At 34.8% G+C, this 26574-nt stretch overlaps 2 protein-coding genes across 2 annotated transcripts; one reads left to right on the top strand and one right to left on the bottom strand.

Annotated features, from left to right (window-relative positions):
• Window positions 1-500: 500 nt before the first annotated feature.
• Window positions 501-12745, top strand: LOC145668556 (putative cytochrome P450 6a14). The gene is made up of 3 exons (XM_081736543.1): window positions 501-705; window positions 2957-3208; window positions 12457-12745. Exons 1-3 carry the CDS (start codon window positions 501-503, stop codon window positions 12630-12632), a joined length of 633 nt encoding a protein of 210 aa, XP_081592669.1. The 3' UTR covers window positions 12633-12745.
• A 3251-nt stretch (window positions 12746-15996) lies between these two features.
• LOC145669299 (cytochrome P450 6k1-like) lies at window positions 15997-22642 on the bottom strand. Its single transcript, XM_081737612.1, has 4 exons — window positions 21664-22642; window positions 20015-20236; window positions 17570-17821; window positions 15997-16365 (listed from the first exon to the last, which is right to left on the bottom strand). The coding sequence occupies exons 1-4, from the start codon at window positions 22601-22603 to the stop codon at window positions 16190-16192; spliced, it is 1590 nt and encodes a 529-aa protein (XP_081593738.1). The 5' UTR covers window positions 22604-22642; the 3' UTR covers window positions 15997-16189.
• Between the last annotated feature and the right edge of the window lie 3932 nt (window positions 22643-26574).

The raw sequence follows: 26574 nt of genomic DNA, 5'->3' as shown, positions 1-26574 counted from the left end.
CAAGTGAACTTTGTGGTGGACAAACACCGTGTGCGTGGGTTTTCTCGGGGTTCTCCCATTTCCTCCCACTTTCTTCATTCCACCATTTCATTCATCACTCATCATCACTGTCTCCTTTAGCCTAACCGGCATAACCGTGGGACGTAAACCCTAAAGATTTCATTTCAGAATAATTGGAACTTGTACTGTATAAGTAATGCCAACCCATTCCTCAATCAAAGATGGAGTATCAAATCAAAACCAGTAAAAATCGACGAATAGATAATCAAAATGTCCAAAATAATTCCCAGAAAAATTGTACAGCCTAGTATGCTCTGACATACATCTTCAAAATTCTGTGAGATCGATGAAACTCGTAAAATCCGGAATTTTTTTCTCTATGGTGGCCAACTTTTGCTTCTGGATCCTCCGTTCTCATAAAACTAGATATAGTTTATTAACTATTGAGTTGAAACTAGCTGACTATTGATCTCACTTTTTCAGTATTGTCCCTGGATGATATGACTGCTCAAGTAATGATATTCTTTACTGCTGGTTTTGAGACGTCTTCCACAACCATTAGCTTTACTTTGTATGAACTTGCCGTAAACCAAGATATACAAATGAAATTAAGAAATGAGATTGACGAAACTTTGGCACAAAATCGTGGCAAAATAACCTACGAAGTACTTCATAGAATGGAATTCTTGGGCAAAGTTGTTTCAGGTAATTATGCTCCTTTATTTATTTATTTATTTATTTATTTCACAAACGCAGTCTTGCAAGACGGATTTTATGCATGTTGAGGGTACAATGTCATGAGGGGTTTTGTCCATGTGGTTGTACAGGTATAAGAAGTTACTTGTTATATCAGAAAACAATGTTAGAAGGCTTGGGGGTTTTGATTGAAATAATATATGGCAGAGTTTCTGGATGCCTTTGAAGAGCATAAGAAGAAAATGATATATCCATCCTTTTTTCCACGTATACATCTTTTCTTGTTTTGATTCTAAGATATTACAAAATATGAACTTTTATTGTAATATTGCTTCGTTTATTAAAAACCTTAAAATCAAAATTTTAACCAATTAATATTTATAAGCATACTAAATAATTAATAATACAGGGTTTAGTACTATAATTTTCCTTGTTACCCACTCACAGATTCTCCACGAGTTCCTTAATCTAATGCTGATGGGAGATTAATTTGAATAACTATATGTATTTCATGAATATGAGTTTTAACTTGTAATTCAATTTTTTCCTCGTTGTTCATATACTTTTGTAGTCTGTAAATTATAACCTGTATGCAAGTTGGTAACTTTAGTAACGGTGCCTAATATCTGCTTTAGTGAGAAATTTAGACAAGAAAATATGTGTTTATCTTTGTACTTTCCCCATAAATTCGCATTTATTCTTGTTCTTTCTGCAGTTCATATTTTGTGTGTATAAAATTTGGCTGCATCAATTATTACAATGAAACCAAATCCGCGAAAATTATAACAGAGGAATATTTATAATCATTTTTCTAACACTACATTTGTGAGTAGCTATATAATTACTTTATACATTAATATAGAATATTTCTTGAAGGTTACTTCAATATTTGAAGGCAAAGAAATTGTACCAGAACTTTCCACTAAAATTAAAACTATTTTAATTGGTCCACTTTACAGTTATTAACCCTACAAATTGATGTTGTGCCCATTTTTCAGCATTAAGAGTACATCTTTAATGTACATGACTTACACACACACACACACACTCACACACACACATATATATATATATATATATATATATATATATATATATATATATATATATATATATATATATATATATATATACACTTTTGAATGACGGACTTCTAAGTTTAGTTTCTAAGTATTTGCCAGTTATGTAATTTTCTTTCGTGTTTACAGAATGTTTTGTTCAAAATAGTAATTATTCTAGAGGTAAAACAAGTAATTTTAAAATTCAAAACCATTCAGATTAAATAATTATTTGAAATATAGGAGCTTATGTACATATTCAATTATTATATCTAAACACTTCATAACTTATCAATGCAATTTGTATTCCCATTCAATTTTCACTGAAATTGGTTAACTTTAAGATACTCTTGATGGGTAAAATATCAATGCAGTTTGAAACTGAACGGGTGATAGTAATGTAATATGTTCCCTTTTTATGCTGTACGTAAAAATACACTATTTGATAAATAATATATTGGTGACATTCGTTGTTATGTTCTATTCAAAGGCAGTTCCTTGTCTATCAAAGCTAGAAGAAGATACTAGACCAGCAGAGTATAGTAAATATAAGACGATAAATTTATGATTTCTCATGCGTTTACGTATCGCCTACTCTTACCTGATCTATTCTTACTTAGCGGCCGTTCGTTCGAAATACTTAAGAATGTGATGTCCCCCTCCCCAACTATTTTGCATTCCTTTATTTTAGAACATCTGGATCACTCAGACTTTATGTTAGTAGTGTGCTTGAGGATGGAGACGTTTTCTATAACCAATTCTCGCTGTAATTTCTAATAGTGAATTTGTCAAGGACCTCAAAATCTTGGTTTCTAGCTATTAAATTTTTCGTATTATAATGATTCATTATTATTTTAATTTATTTAAGTACTTAATTTCGTTATGTTTTCTATTACATTTTACCGATACTTTATTTTATATTATCTCTTTTGGTAGCCATGTCCTGACAGGGAAGTTAGGTCATTGGTATCCATCGTGACTACTATAAATAACCTTGCTATTGACAGTCTCTTTATACTCTCAATCATTGAAACGTTTCCTCTTTCGCTTACCAAAAGGGAAACCGGAATTCAGGAATCAGATAGGATAAACTTAGAGTTAAGGTTAAGATAGATACTGTCATCTGGTAATCGACAAGACAGTTTCTTAACAGTGTCATATTTAAAATCATTTATTGAATATTTGTATCTCTTTTCGCGCAGAAACTCTTAGGAAATACCCACCTTTAGAAACTTTAAGTCGTCTTTGCACGAAGAATTTTACCATACCAGATACGCATACAACCATAGAAGCCGGAACACACGTCCATATACCAGTTTACTCTCTGCATCACGATCCCCAGTATTTTCCAGAACCTGAGAAATATGACCCCGAGAGATTCAATGACGAGGCCAAGAATAGTCGACCTAATTACACCTACTTGCCTTTCGGAGATGGACCTCGAATATGCATAGGTAAGCGTATAATAATTTAATTTTATCATCACGTTGATTACTCATACTCTTCGTTGGCTTGGAGATGTTTGCTACGTGTAGTAAGTACATTTGGAATTCATTTGGGTATTGCGTATACTTGTCCTTTTAGGAGTTTAGGATTTAGATTTCTGAGCCTTCGGCATCTATTGTGTAACGTATGATCTCCATCTTTACGTTATTATTCATACCTAAGTCTGTTTTTCTAATTTAATTTATTTCATTGTAATTTTTATTTATATGTTGGTAAACAAATCAAGATGGAATGTTTGAACTTTTGCTCCTTGGTGTACTTGGAGTATATATCTATCTACGTAAGCTTCTATAGTATTGCCCTCTGGTGGGAATTTTCATGGTTTCTGGCCCTTGTCATCGATGACCAGGTTAGAAGCCATGAAATCTACTTTACCGACGGGAGCATTTTTTTTTTTCTTCTTCATTCACTGTGTCTAGTAAAGGGGTTGTTAGTTAGTGCTATATTTTGAGTGAAAGTGATAAGTAATTCATTATTTAATATGGTTCTCCACTGAAGATATTTAGTCGAAAGCATTAATAATAAGAGTGTGATTTGATAATTGTAACTTTGTGTCGGCATTAGACGGATTTATCAACCATATGCCCTACGTGATCCAACAGAAAACGTAAGTATTGCATTTTGTCCCGTTTTCTATAATTTAATTAGATGCTTTCATTTGTCATAGTTTGCTTGCTTAATTGATTTTTTTAAATTTAATTTTGCTATACATTACGTACTTTCTTTGGTCTGTTGTATCACGAGACATTTCTGGTTTATAACCCGTGCTGGTGACCTATCGAAGTACGAGAGTATTTGACCAATGAAGAGTATATAAACTTAATATAATGCTATTCTGACAGGGTACCTTCGATTTAGAGTATTTTGCGGTACTTAAAATTATAGTTGGATTGTTATTATTTTTTGTATCGTTAATTTTGTTGGAGAATTTGTTTCAAATATATATGCCTCACACATATTTGTAGTAAGTTTGAAATTATCATTTAAGTCAAAATTATATTCAAACCTCATATTACTTATTTCAGGGTAATAACCCACTTATTGCTAAATTTATTAATATATTTTCATTGGACAGACTTTATTTATATTGCGTATCCCTCTCCCGGATGTAAGCCTATTTGTGTTATTTCATTTAACACTCAGCCTTACATTACAATTGCCATTTACCCCGTCAGAGGGATGACGTCCCTCGGTGAGCACTCTATCCGAGGAAAGGGAAAGGATTGCTGAAAGAAGGAAAACCTCATTCGGGTCGTTTTACACTTTTCGACCTAATGTCTCCACCGGGAATCGAACCCGGGACTGCTAGCAACAAAGGCGAGAGTGTTAGCGACTAGGCTACGCGAAGCCACATGCTCGTTTTTATGGTAAGGTAACACAATAACAGATAAGATTAACAATAACGGTTAAGATTAATGGTAAGAGATAAGATTAGTGGTAAAATAAGATTAACTGTTACACATGAGGTTAATGGTAAAAATTTCTAACCCATACAAGCAGAGATGGGTAATTAGATTAATTTTACTCTCATGAGGGTCACATTCACCTCATTTCAAAGCTTAAGGGTGAGACCAAAGTCTTCTTCCGAGGGGGTAGACAACAACTTCATTTGACTACAAGGGTGAGGGAGTCAATATAATTTGAGATTCAGAGTAAGTGAAGATGATGGTAAATGAGTAACATGAGAGTGAGGACGAAAGAGGATGAGTACATTAATATTGTTAACATTGAGTGCGAGTGAGGTAATTGATGTGTAAGGGCCAAGAAGTAATTATTAAAGGACAGATTGAATGATAGTGACTGCCTGCACATTATTTGAGGATGAGGACGAATGAGGTGAGAGCAATTAAACTGGTAAGGGTGATGGAAATACCTGTATATTTATGTGGTAAGGAAGGTAAGTGGGGATTAGGAAAATTATTAATATCTTCCAGAAACCATCTGACTTATGACACATGGAGCTTATTGACAAGAGTCAAAATTCACCGAAGTTCCTCGAATTCGGCTGGAGTAGCCCATATAAAAATATTCGTAGAAGTAGAGTTAGTCTTGTTCCTCTGCTCTCGTAAATAGAGTAGAGGGGGGCAAGAGTACGTGGGGGTAAGGATACTATTCCCTAAAATCAGGTGAATATATTCGCGTATGGCAATAGTGCGACACGTGGAGTTTGATGTTAATGGCGTCTAGAACCTAAACAAGTTTGAGTGTGCTGCGGCAAACTACAAGCTATCTAGGTAATTATTTATGTTTTTCTAATAGTTTGATATAATATTGGGAAGTAAGTAGTTAATGAATAACTTACACAATCTTTTAACGATTTCAAAGTACTATAAAGCGTTAGTTTTTAACATATCCATTGTTTGACAGGATGGATGGAGTAAATGGACTTTCTTCCAAGAGTTGGCTGTACAACATCACGGGAAAGTCAATTGTTTAGTGAGGGGGCAAGGGTACGCAGATACCTACGGAGCAAGGGTACGCAGATACCTACGGGACAAGGGTACGCGTGCGTACTCTTGCCCCTTCTGTTCTATGAAAAAGAATCCAATATGATTTAGATCTAACAATCAAAAAATAATGTAGATTCCGTTGTAACAGAGAGTGACGGCAAACTTTACGAATACTGGTTCCTATATGTAGCCTCTAACGTTAAGAATTCTAAAGAATCCTGATATTTTCTTATGTACGAGGGATAAATTGTTATTCTAAATACCACTCCTTACATAAAATATCTAAGGTGGTGTTTGAGTTTTCGAAACAAATAAACGTGTGAGATAGTTAAATCTGCAATTATTGAATAACATTACGCTTGCTTATTTTATTCAGGTTTCAGAAATGCTACGCTTTGTCCTCTTTTATCTTAAATGTCAGTAGTTTTCAGTAATAAATTTCAATGGGCCTTATGCAGAGTCGTTCTGACGCGTGATTAGTGCCATACTAAAAAGTTCGACTACCATATGTTTCCTGTAGTAGTCAGTCCTTTAGTAATCATACGTTAAAATGACTGCATAAGACGGTATCAGTCCAATGATTGGTATGGGATCCTATACAGATATATGAAGCTAACCTAACATTTGACAATATGTAGTTTCATCAAAGATAGGTCGAGAAGTTTTCAAGTTACCCTCGTAGGTGACAAGCACTCTGTAACTGATGGAATAAGCCAAATTTGAAAATATATTTTTATAAAGGGTCTAAATAATATCTGATTTTTTTGTATCCTATGCATTCCCATTACTGATATAAGGAGAATTAAGGATTTTTCTTTTCTTTTTTTAAATGAGAATCTGCAACGTCTCTAGGCACAATAAAGCCAGTAGGCCTATTTACCGAAGAAATGGAGAACGAATTAGGGAATATATCACATTACTGGATCAATACTTCTATAACTTAACTTTAAAAGATCTAAGAAGAATGGCATATAATTTTGCTGAACGTAACTAGTTGTCCCATATCCTTTAGCCATGCGAATCGAATGGCAGGAAGAGATTGGACAGAGTCTTTCCGTCGTAGACATATGACTATTGTTTTGCGACAGCCTTCAAAGACTGGTCTGGGGAGAGCTCCTGGTTTTAGCAAGCCACAAGTTGAACACTTTTTTAATTGTCTAAAAGATCTTGTAAAAGAAAACGGCTTTTCTCTACGCGATATCTACAACATGTACGAAACTGGCATAAATACGGTTCCTCATAAAGTTCCAAAACTCGACTAAAAATCAGTTGTGAATAAAACTGTATCTATTGATTTTGGAGTTAACATAACAACTGTTTCCCGGTGAGTGCATTTGGTTCCTTTATTCCCCAGATATTTCCCAGAAAACGAATGAAACAAGAATTAATCGATGGCTCGTCGCCGGGTTCTGTGGGAATGATATCTGATTCTGGTTCATCAACTCACAACTTTTAGTAGAATGGTTATATTATTTACATCAATATATGCGATCAAATTCGGCTACGAAAACGGTATTGTTACTTGTTGACAATCAGACCTCTCACGTTTCAATCGAGGCGATTTATTTCTGCAGGCAAAATGGGATAGTGATGTTGAGTTTACCACCCCATACCAGCCATAATTTGAAACCATTAGATCGCTCCTGTTTTTGCCCGCTGAAATCCTGGTATTCAACAGTTTGTGATAAATGGATGAGGAATCATCCATCCCGCCTAATTCCAAGTTGAGAGTTTGTTTACTGAGGCTTACTACAAAGCTGCAACCATTGGTATGCAGCCTTCAGGAATCCGGAGTTGTCCCACTGAATCCAGATATGTTCACTGAAGAACATTTTCTTCCCTCTATTGTGGATGTGGTAGACTTAAATGTAGAAGCCAGCTCTAAAGATGGAAGCATTCCTGAAACAACAAATCAAGCATCAGACCTGAATAGAGCCCAAAATCGTTCATCGGATGATTCACTAGAAGTAAAAAGGGGCCATGCGGCGCATCCAGATCAAGCACTCCTTTGCCAGTTGCTCGTCCTCCTTCATCTGTTACCAAACCTTCAAACAGTAACGCTAGATCCTCACTAGAAACAAGCAAGAGCTCATGCGGACTGTCCACTTCGAACACTCTTCAGCCGGTTGCTCGTTCTCATTCATCTGTTACCAAACCTTCAACCAGTAACGCTGGATAATCACTAGAAGCAAGCAGGAGCTCATGAAGATTGTCCACATGAAACACTCCTCTGCCGGCTGCTCGTTCATCTGTTACCAAACCTCCAACCAGTAAAAGTGGATCTTTACTGGAGGTAAGCAGGGGCCCATGTAGACCGTCCACATCATGACTCCTTTGATGGTTGTCAGCCTCCTCCAACTGCCATCAAGCCCACAACTAAAAATCTTGATCCTCTCGAGGTCAATCAGAAATTCTGACATCCTCTCCTTTCAAGCAGAACTTACTTCTGAAACGGCGCCCTCCAAAGTGCAAAGGCAAACATCAACTTGTACAAAGAAAGCTACAAACGAAGGTAACTCCTCAGGTCAGTGAGGAAGTAGTATACGAGTGTTCATTATGAAATATCATCTACAGTGATCCACCAATAGAAGATTGGATCAAGTGCGCAAGATGCCAGGAATGGTGGCATGAACAATGCACATCATATGAAGGAGTAGGCACCTTCATCTGTGATAATTGTTAATACTTTTTTGGGTGCGTACTCTTGCCTCTTTGATTTCGTACTCTTGCCCCACATATAGGGGCAAGAGTACGAATTTGAATGTTTTCATTTTATGAGTTCTAGTTCCTCTAAGAATAGAGGTATATAAAAGTTCAGTTCTTATTTCGTAAAGGAGAGTTCAAGTTTTGTGTTCCATGTAAAAGTTTTCTGTTGTAACTATTTTTTACCAAAATATATAAGTTTAATTGAAATTTGCGTACTCTTGCCCCCCTTTCCTCTAATAGTTGTCACATAATAGTATCCATAGTCAAATTGTTAGACCTCGCTCTCTGAAATGATTAATTTCCATACCTGATCAGGTTGACTGCCAAGGTGATTTGAGGGTACTGGTCCCAGGAGGCCATAAATTTCTTCTTACCTTTGGCTCGATTATGGATAGTTATATAACACAATTTTTGACGATATTTTTTCTCCCGAAAATGTACCAATGGGAGCCGAGCACCATATGTGATGCTCATAGTCTTTCACAATAATTTGTGACAATGAGTATCACATATGATGCTCAAGAACCTGGATAAGTTAGTAATTTATGATATCAAACATAAGCATCATATATGGTGCTCATGGCCCCACAGAGAAATAAGGTGAGCACCACATATGATGCACATGGCAGCCAACCTGTTAAACGACTATTTTCCAAAGTCGTGACCTAGTTACATTTCTTACTCACAAGGGACATCACCCAATTGTCCGGCTCCGATTTCAATGAAATTTTTATTGCTGATAGAGGACATGTATTCATTACTTGTGATGACAGAAATTTTTGCCATGGTGCATGTTTTCTATTTTTTAATAATTTTTAAAGATTGTGATGTGGTTAATAGAGATTACTGCAGAAGTCCCTTACTACCCTTTGTAAACGGAGTGTTAATGAAAGAACAACCATGTAGATGCGTATAGGGCCTAAGGGGAAGTCGTATGGTACGTATGACCTTGACGGCAGCCATCTTGAAATAAGCCATTTTGAATTAAGGTCAAGTTTTTTAAATGGGAATAGGGCAATATGATACATAATTTCGGGCTAGAATTTAATCAGGAAGACAATGGTGAAGTTAGTTTTAAGATGCGCTCATTTGGTGAAAAGTTACATGCATATTAATTGTTTATACTTACTATGTGCGTAAGTCCCTTACCTCCGCTTTTAACATCCATATTAATGATAATAAGTGGATAAAGGTTTCGGTAATACATATTATGCCTAGAGGAAAGGGATACGATAAGGGTATCATTGACGGCAGCCATCTTGAAATCCATCATTTTGAATTAAAGTGAAGTTTTGAAAACTGAAAACCATAGCATGTTGCACCAAATTTTAATACTAAATTTTCCCCAAAAGCCAATGGTATGCTTATTTTTGTTCTATAGTTAACCAGTATGAATTTATGACTCTTCTAATGTGCACGAAACGTCCATTATTCGATCTTTCAAACTGGTAACACTCCTAATTTTCATCGCATGTTTTAAGATTCCAACTGGCACTTTGCAATTGTTTCCATGGCTCATGTTTTCTAAATTTATTACATTTTCTTTTAAGAGTTGCGATTTGTCAGTTCATGAATAGTGTTGGGATAAGCATCCAGCAATATTTCTGAATTTTGAAGACTTGCCATGTAATTACTAATTTCATAGGCAATGTAATTATTTATTTCCTATACCTACCCTTCAAAAACTCGTTTACTGACATGAATCATCGCAGAACGAAAGAACTCCAACTTTGCATTCAGGTAATACCGGAGACATAGCTTGTAATGGATAGTAGATGAGACGAGAAATAAGTTGAAAATTCACTTCAGAAAAGGAAACGAAATATGATTGTTGTGTAAATCAATGTTCTTTTGTTTTGTTTTATATTTACTTGTTTATTGTATATGTATTTACTTATTTATTTTCTATGGCACTATTTTAGCTAGTCAGAAAAAAGAAAGTCTTTCGTTTTCTAGCGATTGTTGTCGATGGTTCATGTTTGTAAGATTTATAAACAGTATTGATCGGGAACTCGATTAAGTTACACCTCTTTATAAACAAGTAAGCTGTTTTCATATTTTGTTCATGGTACAAACAGCGTGTTGGGAACAGTCATATAATGTCTCTTTGATATTTTCTATCATTGCTGCTGTTCGTTTAAAGTTGTATTTATTTTTAAAAAAATACTGTTTGTCGTTTGCGCAACATGTAGTCTACATTTCATGATAATTGTGTGTTCGCATAACACCAATTTGTTATAATTTCATTTGTATTTCTTTACATCACATAGGTCCATAGGTTCCTCATGTATTCTGGGTTAAAATAAATAATTACACTGCCTAGGAAATTAGTAATTACATGGCAAGTCTTCAAAATTCAGAAATATTGCTGGATGCTTATCCCAACACTATTCATGAACTGACAAATCGCAACTCTTAAAAGAAAATATAATAAATTTAGAAAACATGAGCCATGGAAACAATTGCAAAGTGCCAGTTGGAATCTTAAAACATGCGATGAAAATTAGGAGTGTTACCAGTTTGAAAGATCGAATAATGGACGTTTCGTGCACATTAGAAGAGTCATAAATTCATACTGGTTAACTATAGAACAAAAATAAGCATACCATTGGCTTTTGGGGAAAATTTAGTATTAAAATTTGGTGCAACATGCTATGGTTTTCAGTTTTCAAAACTTCACTTTAATTCAAAATGATGGATTTCAAGATGGCTGCCGTCAATGATACCCTTATCGTATCCCTTTCCTCTAGGCATAATATGTATTACCGAAACCTTTATCCATTTATTATCATTAATATGGATGTTAAAAGCGGAGGTAAGGGACTTACGCACATAGTAAGTATAAACAATTAATATGCATGTAACTTTTCACCAAATGAGCGCATCTTAAAACTAACTTCACCATTGTCTTCCTGATTAAATTCTAGCCCGAAATTATGTATCATATTGCCCTATTCCCATTTAAAAAACTTGACCTTAATTCAAAATGGCTTATTTCAAGATGGCTGCCGTCAAGGTCATACGTACCATACGACTTCCCCTTAGGCCCTATACGCATCTACATGGTTGTTCTTTCATTAACACTCCGTTTACAAAGGGTAGTAAGGGACTTCTGCAGTAATCTCTATTAACCACATCACAATCTTTAAAAATTATTAAAAAATAGAAAACATGCACCATGGCAAAAATTTCTGTCATCACAAGTAATGAATACATGTCCTCTGTCAGCAGTAAAAATTTCATTGAAATCGGAGCCGGACAATTGGGTGATGTCTCTTGTCAGGAAAGAGGTTAAACTTACAACATTCCATGAAAATCCTTATGCGCACTCGTATGAAATTCTCATCCCAAAAATGAGTTTTTACAATCGTTCTTCTAGTTAAATAAAGTTGAGACTTAGATAGCTCGCTCTCTCGCAACCAAAACCGTAAATTTGCTTTACTTTATGCAAATCATTTTTTTTGCAACGGTCAGACACCTTGTTCCTCCTTTGGCCCTTTTGGACAAGTCTGTCGAGACTAAGGGTGATTATAAATAGTATGACTATTTTAAATTTGGTTTCCTAAAAATTGATTTCCATTGATTAGTTTGGTTTCCACTAGAGTTTCATAACAGTTTCCTAAAACATTTGTCGAAAGTTTTGGAATTAAGCGAATACTTACACACGTAGATAACCCTTATGATTATATTTGGAAGTTATTATTATTTCTTAGCAGGCCCGTATCCACGGGGAGAGGGTACGGTGGGGACCGAACCCCCTAAATATCTACTGATCTCCCTAAAATTTTCACGGTAGGCTTACAAATGAATTATAATATGGTGATGAACTATAATATGGTTGGATCGGGTCCCTCTAACTTCTACCGGCTCTCCTATATTTTTGGGCTGGCTACGGGCCTGTTTCTTAGTTGAAAGTATTTTTGAAATATATTTTAGTAGAATAGAAATGTATTATCGTCATAGTATATTTCAAGTATTGTAGTATTGTACTAACTTTTAAATAACATTATTTTACTATTATTCTTTATTTAATATTTCAGGCATGAGATTCGGCTTGATGCAAGTGAAAATGGGACTTGTCTCCGTACTATCCAAGTATGAATTTTACGTTTCAGAAAGAACACCGATTCCTTTAACTTTTAAACCAGAATCACTTGTTCTAGACTCGTCAAGTGGAATCTGGTTGAAAACTGTACCCAGAAGTGATAAAGTATAATTCAAAGGTAGCTTTCTTCATTTAATGTTTCTATCTATTTTAAAGCTTATGAAGTTCTATGCACTAGTTTATAGGTATCAAAATTAATTTGTTTTCTATTTTACCATGTTCAATAGGGGTTTATATTTATCTCACATATATAAGTATATAACAATAAAGTTGTTCCTTTTTATTTACTGAAGTTATATTGTATTATTTAGTCATTAATATCATACTTTTGTGACAAGCATATACACTTCATTTGTAGTATGGTGCATATATTCTAATGTGACTTTCTGTTTCCAAAATCTTCAGAGCTAGGTTAGCCATGCTACAAATTATGACAATAAACTTTTGACAGTGGCCACTCAAATTACCAGTTGTAGGTCAGAAATGAGATGAAATAGCTTTCATTTATGAAACGAGAAGCGAGACGAGGCAGTATTTTGGGAAAAACAGAAAAGAAATGTCGATGATTTAGATCTTGTTAGTGTGGAATTATAAAGCAGAAGAGGAATGAGATAACAGGACTGCACTTTACCCCACTAAATTCTAATGAAAGGGCATTGTACATTTTCATCTTGTCTATTATTTCCTTTTTTGACGTATTACTTATTCTTAATTTTAAGTAAAAGCTAGAGTTTGTTTATACATACAGAACCGATATGATTAAAGTATAATTCGAGAGAGTTCGTCTAACTAAAGTTAAAGTTTTCATTATTTCATTACGCATAAAAGTTTGCTCCAATTGTTGTATAAAATGTGATTAATCCATCTTCTGGATCCCAGATTATTTACCGAATAATATTTTCTCGAGTAGTTAGTTTGAAATGCAGTAAAGTAAAGTTTAAGATTGAAGCACTAGTGCTAAGTATTTCTGTTTATGTATTAGTGTTTGAATATGGTTTGAACTGTTAATTACTGTTCGAAATTTTTATTTTTCAACTCAACAAAAAGAACTAAGTCTATAAAACAGGGTCACTGGGGTCATTAAGACGGAGTCATAATGTCGGGCAAGTTCATTAACATCCTCTATAGCAGTACCTCTATTTTAATGACACTGAACTATAACTCGAACTATTTACGTTTACTACCTACAGTAGTGTCACCATTCGGCATATCGGTGTACTTTCTGTTTCCACTGAGGTCAACAGCCAACTCAGTGTTCTTAGCCGATAAGTATACAGAGATTTAAAGTTGTATTTTTCGCTCCATTAGGTATCCATGACAAGATCACCTTGCTGCTGAGGTTCTATTGTACGTCCCATCTTTCTTGTAAACGGTCATAATATAAACAAACCAACGTTGATGTGCTGCTAAATTATTGACACATGTAATATTAAAGAAAATATTATAGATAGTCACATGTAATATTATAGATAGTCACTTTCTAGAGCAGTGGTTTACAACTTGGAATCACGCCTCCCTGGAGAAGGGGCGTGAAGAGGGAGCAAAGAGAAGCAAGCTACTGACAGCTGGAAAGCTATTCATTTAGAAGAAACAAAGAGAATGCAAGCTAAGGATGTGATTAACTACTAATTACAAATATTACGAATGTTTTTGGAAAGACACGTTCAAGTAAATATATACCATACAAACACAAAATAATTATTGAGTAAGAATTTTGGTTCCATTTAGAACAAAGCTGATAGAAAAACAACACTACACTAATAATATATATAAATTGGTGAGAGTTATTATTATTATTATTATTATTATTTGAGAATTCAATCCTGTATCTGATATCACAAGAAAGGTAAGACCAATGAGAAGCAAGAAGGGGGCGTGAAGAATGCGGAGTTCACGAAGGATTAAGAAGATTGGAGGCAACCATTCTAGAGCATAATTTTACCATTATACAGGACGTCCAGGAAGTCAAGGTACCCTTAAGATTGAGGATCATACAGAGCAATACCAGTGTAATTTTATTTTATGTATTTAGTACATATCACAGTGGAGTACTTACATAACCGAACTACGTATGTATCCAGTGGATCTTATGTGCCCAATGAGCTGCCTGGTGTTGTAAGGTCCGAGCTTACCAGTTATAAGGCCACTACTCTCACCACCTATGGGTTCACAACTGAAATGCTCCACGTCATCTTGAACGAAGAGATATCAATAATATCACGTGACATTACGTCACGCTCCGGTGCTGCAACTTCAATGTAAATCTATCCTCACTCATTAGACAATGCTTGAAAGCAGGGATACCAGGCAGAGCTGTTTGTAACCATAAAAGCAATGTTACCAATACCACAACTAAAATTACACTGATACTCTTTGCTGTGATACTCAAACCTAGTATACGAACACTTTTCGAATGCCTTGTATAATACACCAACTATAAGCTAAGGCACCATAATAAGAGACAATTAAAATATGGAAATTATGTAGTAATAGTGTATTCTAATACACTTATATGAAATAATAGAAGTAACATATGTAAGCATAGGAGATGCTGGTCTTTCCTTGTGGCTCCAGTTCAACTACGTGTGTTTTGCTTTAAAGTTGGAAAGATGAGTTGACTATTCGTTCCGGGTCATGTCGTGAAGGTCCTTGTTACTGTCTGAAAGTTCATCTCTATAATTCTACTTCCTAACTGCTCTCACCAATCAATCCCATAATTTACCAGAGCTGTTGGTACTATATGTTGCATAGTTCTGCAACTGGATATTTTTAACACTGAAGAATTTATTTTTAAATGTTTAAGTAGTGTTTCAGTAAAAATAAACCTTTGCTCTTGAACGCAAGGCACCATTGATGAAGCACTAAAGAATTATTAAAATAAAAAGAGAGAGAGAGAGGTTTACATTTCCACTTGCAACAAGTGTTGCGACTGGATTCAGTAACATTTAGCATATGGCATGGAGCTTCTATTTTTTAACATCGGAGTCGACATTTGTAACTATATCGTTGCTATATTCCCATATTGTCCACTAGCAGTTGCAGTCACTTCGGCAACCGATAAATAATTAACTTCTGTAATAGTTAGGAATGCCTCCACTTGGTGGTACTTGATTCAATTGGCAGGATGAGTGAGTCGCAGCAGCATAGAAGGAAAGAATGATTCACAAAACACAAAGTCGCAAAGAACAATCATGCGTCTGGTGTTTCTACCAGTAGTGTATTAGTGATGTGTCTTCCAGGCATAATTTTCGGGAAACTTTACCCTCCCATATTTGGACAATCTTGGAAAAATTGTAGTGTGCAGGCAGGCTTTTGATCCTTTCGATTAGCACGAAGCTGTAATCAATATACTGGGCATAATAAAAACATATTAAATAACGTTTAAATAGCAATTAAAGGGTCAATCTTGGACAGAGAAAAACGATGAAGGAAGATCTTTTTACGACCATGCTCACTTCTCTTGCCTTATATTTTCCTTTTTTAATTTCAAACTTCTCAAAAGAAGTTCACTGAAAATTCAATGAACAGCCTCACATTAATTGCGAGCTTAGCTTGGTCCTTATGTAAACAAAATACTTAAAACACATATTTATTTAGATATCTATATCAGTGTACAATGATAAGTTAACATTTCGTTCCTTTCCTCTTGAATTTCTGTAATGAAGAAATTACTTTCCATCGCTTCTTGGTGTTATTTGCAGCCATATTCCGCTTTCTGAGTCCAAAGGGACGGTGCGAGGTTTGAAGTTAATTGGAATGGCTGTCTTCTCACATACATGAAATTCATATTTAGATAGAAGGCATACCAACGCAAGTTTCATCTGCATTAAGGCGAACCTCATACCTGAAATATATATATACCACATAAATTAATATATGCTTTCATTAGTAAACTGTTATGTAGGACATAACTTGCTTGTATTCCTAATGTTTTAAAATTCAATCGATTTTACCCATTTTTAATGTTTTAATCAAGACAGAAACCTGTATGTAGAATGCACATGAAGCAATCTAAGTAAATCGTTATATACCTAGATATATATAGGTAGGTTTCCGTCATGAGTACGTTCCCTGTTATGTATGCTTCATTTGGAAAAAACACATACAGTTAAATAGAAATCTTTATAATTCTGAGCTCAAATTTTACCTATGTTTGATCATTTAATATTTAATATTTCCGTATCATGTGCATATCAGTCATTCTTGAATAACGTTTATGGAAGGCCTTTCATCTGAGGGACCCGTAATTCGACTCTAGGGCATGTGAGCTGTGGCGAACAATAAGCGTGTATCTGTGGGTTTTCATGTTTTCTCTCTTTTTCTCATTTCATTCATCATCATTCATTAGGAAATGCAATTCTTTAATCTACAGTCCACAATCGCGACGCACTAATTAATGATTTAATTAATGAAGACTACAGAAAAAAAAGGAGGCAAGTTAGTTTTTTTTTATAACTTTAATACACAACTGCCCTGGTTTTCACTGACTTACCTAACTCTTCCCCTGTAGGCAAACTCTTTAGCATTAAATTTCTTAGTGACTAACTTTCTTCTTGCTGTGAGATTTACTCCATGCAGACTACACCTTTTAGACTACATAATTCTGCTGTTAACTCATTTTCGACCATTTCTTGACTTACCTCCTTTTTCTCCTCTGGTCTTCGTTCCTTTTAAATAATTTATCATTTTAAAAGAAACACATTCAATATATTGGATACAATGTAAATTTAGTTGTTAGTCTTACAGATGCATGAAAAGCTACTTTATTTATAGAGACCTGGTATAAAATGAAAAAGAATATAATCTCTTATTCTACTAAAATTTATCATGAGATCACTATGATTACGATGATTATCTATTATCTTATGTTTCATCTTATTAAAATCTTGATTATATTTTAAGGAAACAAACATTCTTTCTTTCCTTTATTCAAGTTCATACTTCAATTTCAAGATGGCCGATCAACGTAAACAATACTGCATTTCATTATCTATACGGCACAAACTTGGATATTTACTAATTTTTAACATAGCATGTATTCTTCTTACCTATGCAAAAGCGTGGACCATCACCGAAAGGTAGGTATGTATAGTTTGGCCTACTTTTCTGGCAATCCTCAGTGAATCTTTCTGGGTCAAATTTCTCAGGATTTGGGAAGTACTTAGGATCATGATGCAACGCATATGTGCATATAAGGGCGTTAGTTCCAGCTTCTAAAATCACATTTGTTTCTGGTATTTTGTAGTCCTTGGTGCATAATCGACTTATAGTAACTATTGGGGGATACTTTCTAAGAGACTCTATAAATAAATTAAAGAAAGGTATGAAAAGAAATTTATTGATAACAGGACAAAAGAGGCAAAAGATTAGAATACTAAAAAATCAACGGAAATAAACTAAATCTTTGAACAAGGGAAGATGCTAAACCACAACCTGATATAGAATAAATAATATGAACAGTATAAGGAGAAAAGTAACTTTGAGCATCTGAGGAAATGAATTTTAGAAAAGTTCATAAAATTTACTGTTTATATAATTGATAATTATGTATGTAAACACAATATCTTTTAAAATACACGAAGTAACTGTAAGATAATAGTGTAAATAAATAATTTTTTACTCATTTATTTGTAAATGAGTGGGAGAGTGGTATGTCTAATCTGAATCTGTGCCACGTATGTTCATATACTATCAACAACTGAGTAACTTCACATCCATAAAAATGCACACCCTTTCCTCTTAATTAGGTTTAAGCATCTGTACTAAACTACGCATAATCACACACATTAATTCTTTTATATTTGTTGCTCTTTGCTTTCAAATTTCATAATATCATTTCCATTATCAATAGTGCACCTAACTAACTAATCCTCACATAACATATCCACCAAATTTAAGATAAAGATTCCAATCCAAGAAATAACATAACAGATTCCAAATTTACCTATTCATCTTGACTCGCTTTCAGTTTAACATCAATTTTGTTTCCACAGAATACTACCTAGCAACTAAATTCAATATAGATAAATGTATGTGACACTATTTCGTAACAAAACGAGTCCGTATCCTTGTAGCTTCATTCCACGCAAGTCTAATTCCCTACAGTAACTTTTAAGGAACAATGAAATTGTACAATATTATTGGAATTTAACTGGAATAAAAAATGTCCAAAGATGATACATACGCCATACGCCAATCATACATGTGCGTTGCAGAGTGGTCTTTTCCACGTGTAAAAAAATATGGCAATGATGCAACTCACTTCTGTTTCGTACCCAAAATAAAAGAAAAACAGTGTTACAAAGTGGTGTATTTACCAACACGTGCAGGTAATTACGCAAAGTCTAGGATACTACTAGAAACCTATAACAAATCTTGCAACTGTTTACGTCTTCTGTATTATACAAACTCTGGTATTACTACACAGCATGGCTGAAGCAAAAAAATAACCAAAGTGCAAGATGAATATAAAGAGATAAAATGTAAAAACGATAATCTCCAAAGTTGAAATGAAGTTCCAAACTGAAAAGTTTTAGTCCATAAGAATATAAACAAACAGTGTCACTATACTGTGACTTAAAAAAACTACACAAATATTGCATGGAACATGTGGGACAAATGAAAACATCTTTGTCTTCTGTAGTCAGTTCTGCAGAAGCCCTGGCGTATTTCGCTGCACCATGTTTGGTATTGATTTAGTAGCCATGAAATCACAAATACTGAAGTTACACTTACAAAACAAAGTTTTCCTAGACGGACACGAAATAAGGTGTACACTCATGTCCAAAATGACTGTCGCATATCTATAACTGTCTTCTTGTAAGAATATAATTTGATAATTATTTTGCAGGGTATTTCTAATACTGAAACTATGTGTACAATCGGAAAATGTATATTTGTGGTAAATTTCACAGGAAAAGAATTATAAATACGAAAATTAGAGTGAGTAAAACAAAATGTTGCTAAATGGGCAAGAAAGTTTTATTTTCGTTTTATTGTTCTTATTTACTGCTCTTTTCACACGAAATTTGCCACATACATGTCTTTGCCGATTATACACACACTGACATTATAAGAAATACCGGGCGAATTCGTTATCAAATTATATTCCTACAACAACATATTTATAGACATGCGACAATAATTTTGGGCATGAGTGTACATTGCTGTAAACAATCGCCAATGTTCTGAGTTAGTACGGTACTGATAACGGATTCTTATATCTATTGAAATAATAACGTCTTTCCACGGACCTTGGCGAAGCCAAAACACTGCACGGTGTGGCGGTCTTGGCGCTGTCTCCCAGAGTATTCGTCAAATCGGACTTGTCCAAGCCCGTGGCACATATTGGAGTCGCATTCTAGCACGTTTCGTTGGAAACGTTCCAGCACTGAACACTTGGCGTATTTAGCCGCACTGGCATATACACCTGCAATTACCTTACATGAAATGACAATTCCAATTATATTTAGAATATAATAAACAGTAGATACCTGAAATTACTTTGTCCAAAAATTCCATTTCGAAAAGATCTTCATAAGTTATTTTCTTATCATTTTGAGTGGTAACCTCATCAATTTCATCTCTTAATTTCTTCTGCAAGTCTTGGTGTAACGCTAGCTCGTACAAGGTAAAAGTTGTGGTTATGGATGTAGTTTCAAATCCAGCAGTAAAAAATGACATTACATGAGAAACAATGTCGTCCAGAGACAGTGCTGAAAAAATAATATATATTTTTTCTTATCCTCCCTTCTATAAAATAACTTATTAAATTAGTGCAATGAGTATTGCTATCAATATCCACACACACACACACACACACACACATACGTATATATATATACTAGCCTGACATAAGTAAATAGATACCCGGGAAATTAAGCGTGGCCATTGCTACATACAAGTGAACAGAACAAGTCATTTCTGACTTTGGAGTTCGCATTGAATCCCTTTGCAGCGTAACAAGCTGCAAATCTATGTGGCACAATATTCAGTTCTATCCAGCTGTAACCAGTATCCATAGTAAGTTATCAGTAATTCTTTGACAGGTGGTATCATTAATTCATGCCTCCAATTAGTAATTCTTGTTCCTATGGTTGTAGTGTGTGAGCGTTTGTGCAACTTTACTTTTGGAAGATGCCATACATTTTCCATAGGATTCATGTCTAGTGAGTGACCCGGATGGGCAAACTATTGTTCGCGGGTCGAATGCGAGTCCCCAGTAAAATTCTGTCTGGCCCACGATATGATTCCTAACCTGAGGAATGAAAGTAAGGACAAGATAACTTCAAAAGATATACTGAAGATATGCGTTAGAAATATACTGACAGACGAGCATTTAACTTGACTTCTGAAAATCATTGTATTCTAGTTTGATTAAATCAGTGATCGTGAGCTATTAGTAGCTAGCGAGGACATTTTTGGTAGATCGCGTTAACGCTCGGGTTGGCTAACCTTGATTTCACCACTTTATAATCAGTAAACGAAAAAAAGTTGGTAGTTCTTTTGGTTGGTAGCTCAGAGCAGGGTTTAAAAACGGTTCGGTAGCTCAGAAACTTCATAAGTTTGTAGACCAGTGGGATAGATTATGACAAACTTTAATCATTAATAGGGCTTACCATTACAAGAATTTTGTAAAATGTACAATTGTTGCTTTTTGAAAACTGTATTACCCCAACTAAAGATTTTTCTTCTTTCTTTGGTACACTCACAAAAGAGTTTGGCATCACTGTTCTAGATGATAATCAGCTATGTCCTTTGGCATACTGCCCTATCTTCCATGAATTACGTGCTATCCTGCGACAGTTTTCCCTATTTCCAAGAAGGCGAGCAATATATCTCATAATACTTCAACTGAAATTTGCTATAAACTTTCTTCATTACCTGGAATAATCATCACGTAATCAGGCTCAAAATATCATCACCTAATAATAAAAATAGTAAAAATGTTACGGTATTGTTTTAATTGTTTAAAAGTTAAGATGTGTCTTATAGTCCGTAAAATACCGTATTAGTCTGCATATTGTTAACTAGTACCAGGTTGTAGATCTATATATTCTAGTTTTCTTTTAAGAGTAACACTTATATTGCATGTAAGTTCCTTAATATAAAGAAAGGAAAAAGAAAATGAAACTACCCTTACCTTGTTTTGTAGATTCCTCATTTTTGCTAACAAAACTTAAACTTTCTTTAGTACTCTCATCTTCGTCATCCAAATGACCATTATTCCTTAGCTGCATCAGCAAATCAATAAAATCATTTCGTTTCACTTTATTCGTTTCACGATATTCCAAAGTTTGTTTAACAAAGGATCTAGCCCACGTTAATACTTCCGGTGGTGTAATGGGTAATTTAAAAATTTTAGCCAATGTGGGCACAAAAAGGGCTATTAATACTTTCAAAGAACGAGAGACTCCTCTTATTTTAACAATTTTTGTACTCATTTCTCGAAATTGTGATTGAGCGTCATGCAAAGTATCTAATTGGATTCCGAACGCGCAAGACGCTATAACATCAATTCCATATCTTACTATAACTTCTTTGAACTCTAACATTTCTCTGTTTTTAGCTGATTTGTCTAAGTACTTATTCAATATCTCAGTGCATTCTACAACCAATGGGAACATTTGTTTCATTCTGCCCGAAGTAAATGTTGGAGAGAGCTTTATTCGCAACTGTCTCCATTTGTCACCGCGTAACGCAAACAGATTCCTGGCATATATTGGATCCACATCTTCCTTTACGTCAAAATTTCTATCTTGGAAGTGATTGAAATCCTTAATTAAAATTGCCTTAATCAGTTCTGGGTCTTTTACTAAAATCGACGGACTGTGAAGCTCAAATATTCCTCCAAATCTTTCTTCTTTTAATTCATTGTAGAAATCATGGAAGACCAATGAGTGATGTCTTCTACCAACAAGAATCTCTCTCAGGTTCCCAAAAAACAGTTCAGGCTTAATAAAGTGAACTCCTCTTCCTTTCCAATAATTCAAGGTCGTTAATAATAGCGTATAAGTTAATAGAACTATCACAACTATTGTGAAAATTCCAATAGTCATCCAATCTAGTTCCATGGCATTCATTTATCGATTTTCCCCAGATCCTCAAATTAATGTAATGTACTTCAAATCCTGAAAATGATAATAGATACAGACTTTACTCTTTAACCTTTTAAATTTGCAACTAGAAAATTGAGAATTTATGTAAATAGGAAGCTACTATATTTGTGGTACCTCACAGCCATTTTGATTATTTTCATTCTTCATTATAGAAGTAATGTGAAGAAAAGAAAATAACAGAAAAAACTGAAGTAAACAAAAAACAAATACAGAAAAAGAAACAAGAATACACAACGCCTTGCCACTCACTCACTGCAGCTAGATTGAAGAAACCTATCAGCAAGCCGGCTTCGGCATTACCGGCCTCGTGTGCATCCACGCATAAGAAAGCATTGCCGCCGAAAAAAAACGGAGCTGGAGCCGGAGCCGACACCGACATTGTTGCCGGCTAGGCCAATTGCATTTCCCGGTCCCGGGAGTTCCACCGGCTTTTTTTTTTTTTTGTCAGGTCGGAAAGCGTGTGCAAGCTACAATTTGCTTACGTTGCCGCCGATTCCATCGCCGGCATTGTCGGAACCGGAACCGGCATTGCCGGGGACGTGTGCAAACTCTCTAAGACAAAGTCATCCTCACCAGCAACCGGAATTGAGAGAGTAATTATCTTGAAACCGACTACTAGTTGTTGGTTGAAGTTTAGCTCCCCAGCAGAGGTCATGTGGTTCAGATCCCACGTTAAGCTGTAGTCCTACGTCTCATATGGCCTCGCTGCTGAAAGGGACGCTAAACAATAAAAATCAAATCAAATCAAAAACACCAGCTATATGATACATAGATCTGCAGATTAATATGGAATCCAAGATACTGTAATCCGTCCAAATTACAAGGCTCTCTTACCGAAAATCGAACCCGATACCCTATACACCAAAGGCATTAATAACCATACCAACCGGAAGGACTGTATCCTGAAGAATGGACGCATTTTGTGTGTTGTTCGATTAGCGGATTTATTCGCATTTACATTCTCTCACAGGAGCTAAGGCTATATAGGACGAAATGGAATCTGAACCTCTGAACCACTCCCACTGTTACTCAACCTTTATCTCACGCAACAAAGACACGCGTGAAAACCACATGACCAGAAAGGCGAGTGTGTAGTGTTGTTGAATAAAGAGTTATGAATAGCACTCTTCAAATGTTTCGTGTATAGCATTGAAATCTTCAGCAAAAAAGAGAATATTATGCATATGCGAATAGAAGAAAGTATAAAAAATCCACTGGAATTGTTGGAAATGTAAGTACAGAGAAAAATAAAGAAAATTGCCAACATGAGCTTAGATGGAACGAGAAACAATAAGGAAGTGATAACAAAACTTGGACCGGAGAAACAATGTTTGAAATAATTATGTAAAAAAAAATTTGTTTTTTACTTCATCTGTATTTTATTTATTGTGCCTTACGTTTCAAACACACTGACTGCTTTCATCGTCAGAATTTCACTCTCTCGAGCAATGTATTTGGAACCCAAGTTAAAATAAATAAATGAAACAGAAAGAATATTTTAAAAAATGAGTTTATTTGATTACAGATATCTCCGTGAAAATTATGGGGAATGCATAATATTGGAAATAGTTAAGAAAAAGAAGAAAACAAAATTATTAGGACATTATTAGAGAAGATTTTTAATGCACTTGAAAATACAATATTGCTGAAATCAAAAACTAACGACATGATACAAGAGTCTGAGGCAATAAATTTCGATTTTGTAATCACAATCATGCAATCATGCCGTGCATCATAACTGATTTGCAGAGCTGGACGAAGTCATGTTTTTATGATTATGTTTTTGTTTTTATGCTTTTATGTCATGTTTTTTTTATGTTTTTACGTGATGTTTTTATGTTTTTATGTTTCGGTGAGTCCAGAGAACTATACTTAAGCTGTGGTTCTATTGCTCCGAAGCTATTGAGAAAAAGAAGTTATAGCTATAGGTAGAAGTTAATATCTCTGGTTCCTGTTTTTATGAAATGCTACAACACTATTAGGGTATAAAAAAATGATCAAAGATTACGGTTGATTGGTTGAATTTAGCGCCCTATTGAGAACCGAAGCTACATGACGCGTTTATCTACAGTTTAACGTGGGATCCGAACTACATGAGTTCCTACCGCCAATCAAACTATGATTTAGGAACGAGGGAGTTCGTGCAAAGATGAGAAATGTACATAAGTAAAGAGAAAAGAGAAAAAGAAGGTTTGCAATCCATGGACAATATTGGAGAAGAATATTTTGTATATCAAGAATAATAGATTAGGAAAGATAAAGGTTCATGCAAGATTCCAAATTTAAAGTTAGTGATCTTCCAATGATGTACTTTCAAATATCTAGTATCAATATTAGACGAAAGCCATATTCACAAAGAAATTAAATGTCTACTAAAAGCAGGGAGTTCGTGTTATTATTCAGTTCAAAATCTCTTGTCGTCACGAATTCTGTCGAGGAATTTGAAACTTAAAATATATAAAACGATAATCAAGCCTGTTGTTCTGTATGGATGCGAAACATGGTCGCTTACTCTGAGGGAAGAACATAGACTAAAAGTATTTGGGAACAAGACCTTAGACCAGCGTTTCCCAACCGGTGTGCCACGGCACACTGGTGTGCCGTGAATGAGCCGCTGGTATGCCGCGAGGAAATCAAGACAAAATTATTAATTCCATAGCAATCAAATTGCAAAACGCAGGGGAAAATGTACATTTGTATTGCACATTACTATGAACCTCTACTATGAACTACAATTTTAAGTTTCATATCGTGTTACTTTTGTGTACATTTCTAATGTTGAAAAAAGTATTTGTTATTGTTATAACCATTATTGCTTCTTTATTGTTGCAGACTATTTCGTAACTTGAAACTTTAAAATATTATTCAATCCTTTCAACAAATTACCTACATTTGTGTTTTAAAAGTAAAAGAGATGTGTTTGTTAGTTCGTTATTTAGTGATCTTCATTCTTAGTAAAAGGTTGGATGCAGCTTTCGAAAAAAGAAGCATATTTTTAATAACATGAGTCCAACATTTCATTGTAGTTGTTTTCTGTTTTTAAATTAGAATGAAAGATAAGAATAGTGATTTACCACGAGGAAAACCCAGTGATCGTGCTTTCTTCTCTGTGCAAAGGAGATCAGTAATCAAAGAAAAAAATACCAGTGTGTTTTATATTTACAAATTATAATATATATAAGTGTGCCGCGAGAATCCATGTTACACCCGCAGTGTGCTGCAAATTGAAAAAGGTTGGGAAACGCTGCCTTAGACGAATATTCGAACCCAAGAAGAACGGGAATGAGGCATGGTGGAAACTTCATAACTAGGAACTTCCTAATTTATACGGTTTACCAAACATTTTGAGGCTCATCAAATCTAGGAGGCTCAGGTAGGGAGGTCATGTAGCCAGGATGGAAGAAGGTAGGAACGCTTTCAAAGTCTTAACTGGAAGACCAATCGGAAAACGACCATTGGAAAGACCTAGGCACAGATGGGAGGACAATGTTAAGATGGATCTCGCAGAAATAGGAATACAAAGTAGAAACTAGATCCAGTTAGCTAAGGATAGAATTCAGTGGAGAGCTTCTGTGAACGCGGCATTGAACCTTCAGGTCCATAGACCATACAGTTAGAGTTAGATCTTCGAGTGGTGAGAGATGATAATCTTGGTGTTCTAACTCTGGTATCAAAACCATTTTTACAATTTCACGTACGTGCAGGAACAGTTTATATAGATTTTTAGATTTTAAAAAAAAGTTTGAAGAACTGATACTATATTCGGGTACTATATGTTGAACATTTCATTCCTTCGCTCTTATAAAAGTGGAGTAAATTGTCTGGTTCTCACCTCCTAAATTTAAATCGATATAAACCTAAATATATTCAGTAAAATTACACTATAGTCTTAGTTACTTAAGATTTTTTTAAAAATAATACCAATCACTTGCAAA

The sequence above is a fragment of the Thermobia domestica genome, chromosome 13 (assembly GCF_964235325.1).
Source record: "Thermobia domestica chromosome 13, izTheDome1.hap1.1, whole genome shotgun sequence".
Classification (NCBI taxonomy): Eukaryota; Metazoa; Arthropoda; class Insecta; order Zygentoma; family Lepismatidae; genus Thermobia; species Thermobia domestica.
Note: the sequence above shows the minus strand (reverse complement) of the source record. Positions and strands in the feature narration are given on the sequence as shown.

Bases quoted from the DNA above. Each gene is read 5' to 3' on its own strand.
- LOC145668556 (XM_081736543.1), top strand. From the start codon at position 501: ATGACTGCTCAAGTAATGATATTCTTTACTGCTGGTTTTGAGACGTCT. The intron at 706-2,956 runs GTAATTATGCTC...CTTTTCGCGCAG, and splicing joins CTTGGGCAAAGTTGTTTCAG to AAACTCTTAGGAAATACCCA. The intron at 3,209-12,456 runs GTAAGCGTATAA...TTAATATTTCAG, and splicing joins TGGACCTCGAATATGCATAG to GCATGAGATTCGGCTTGATG.
- LOC145669299 (XM_081737612.1), bottom strand. From the start codon at position 22,603: ATGAATGCCATGGAACTAGATTGGATGACTATTGGAATTTTCACAATA. The intron at 20,237-21,663 runs GTAAGGGTAGTT...TTATTTTTTCAG, and splicing joins TGAGGAATCTACAAAACAAG to CACTGTCTCTGGACGACATT. The intron at 17,822-20,014 runs GTATCTACTGTT...ATTTATTTATAG, and splicing joins TTTGGACAAAGTAATTTCAG to AGTCTCTTAGAAAGTATCCC.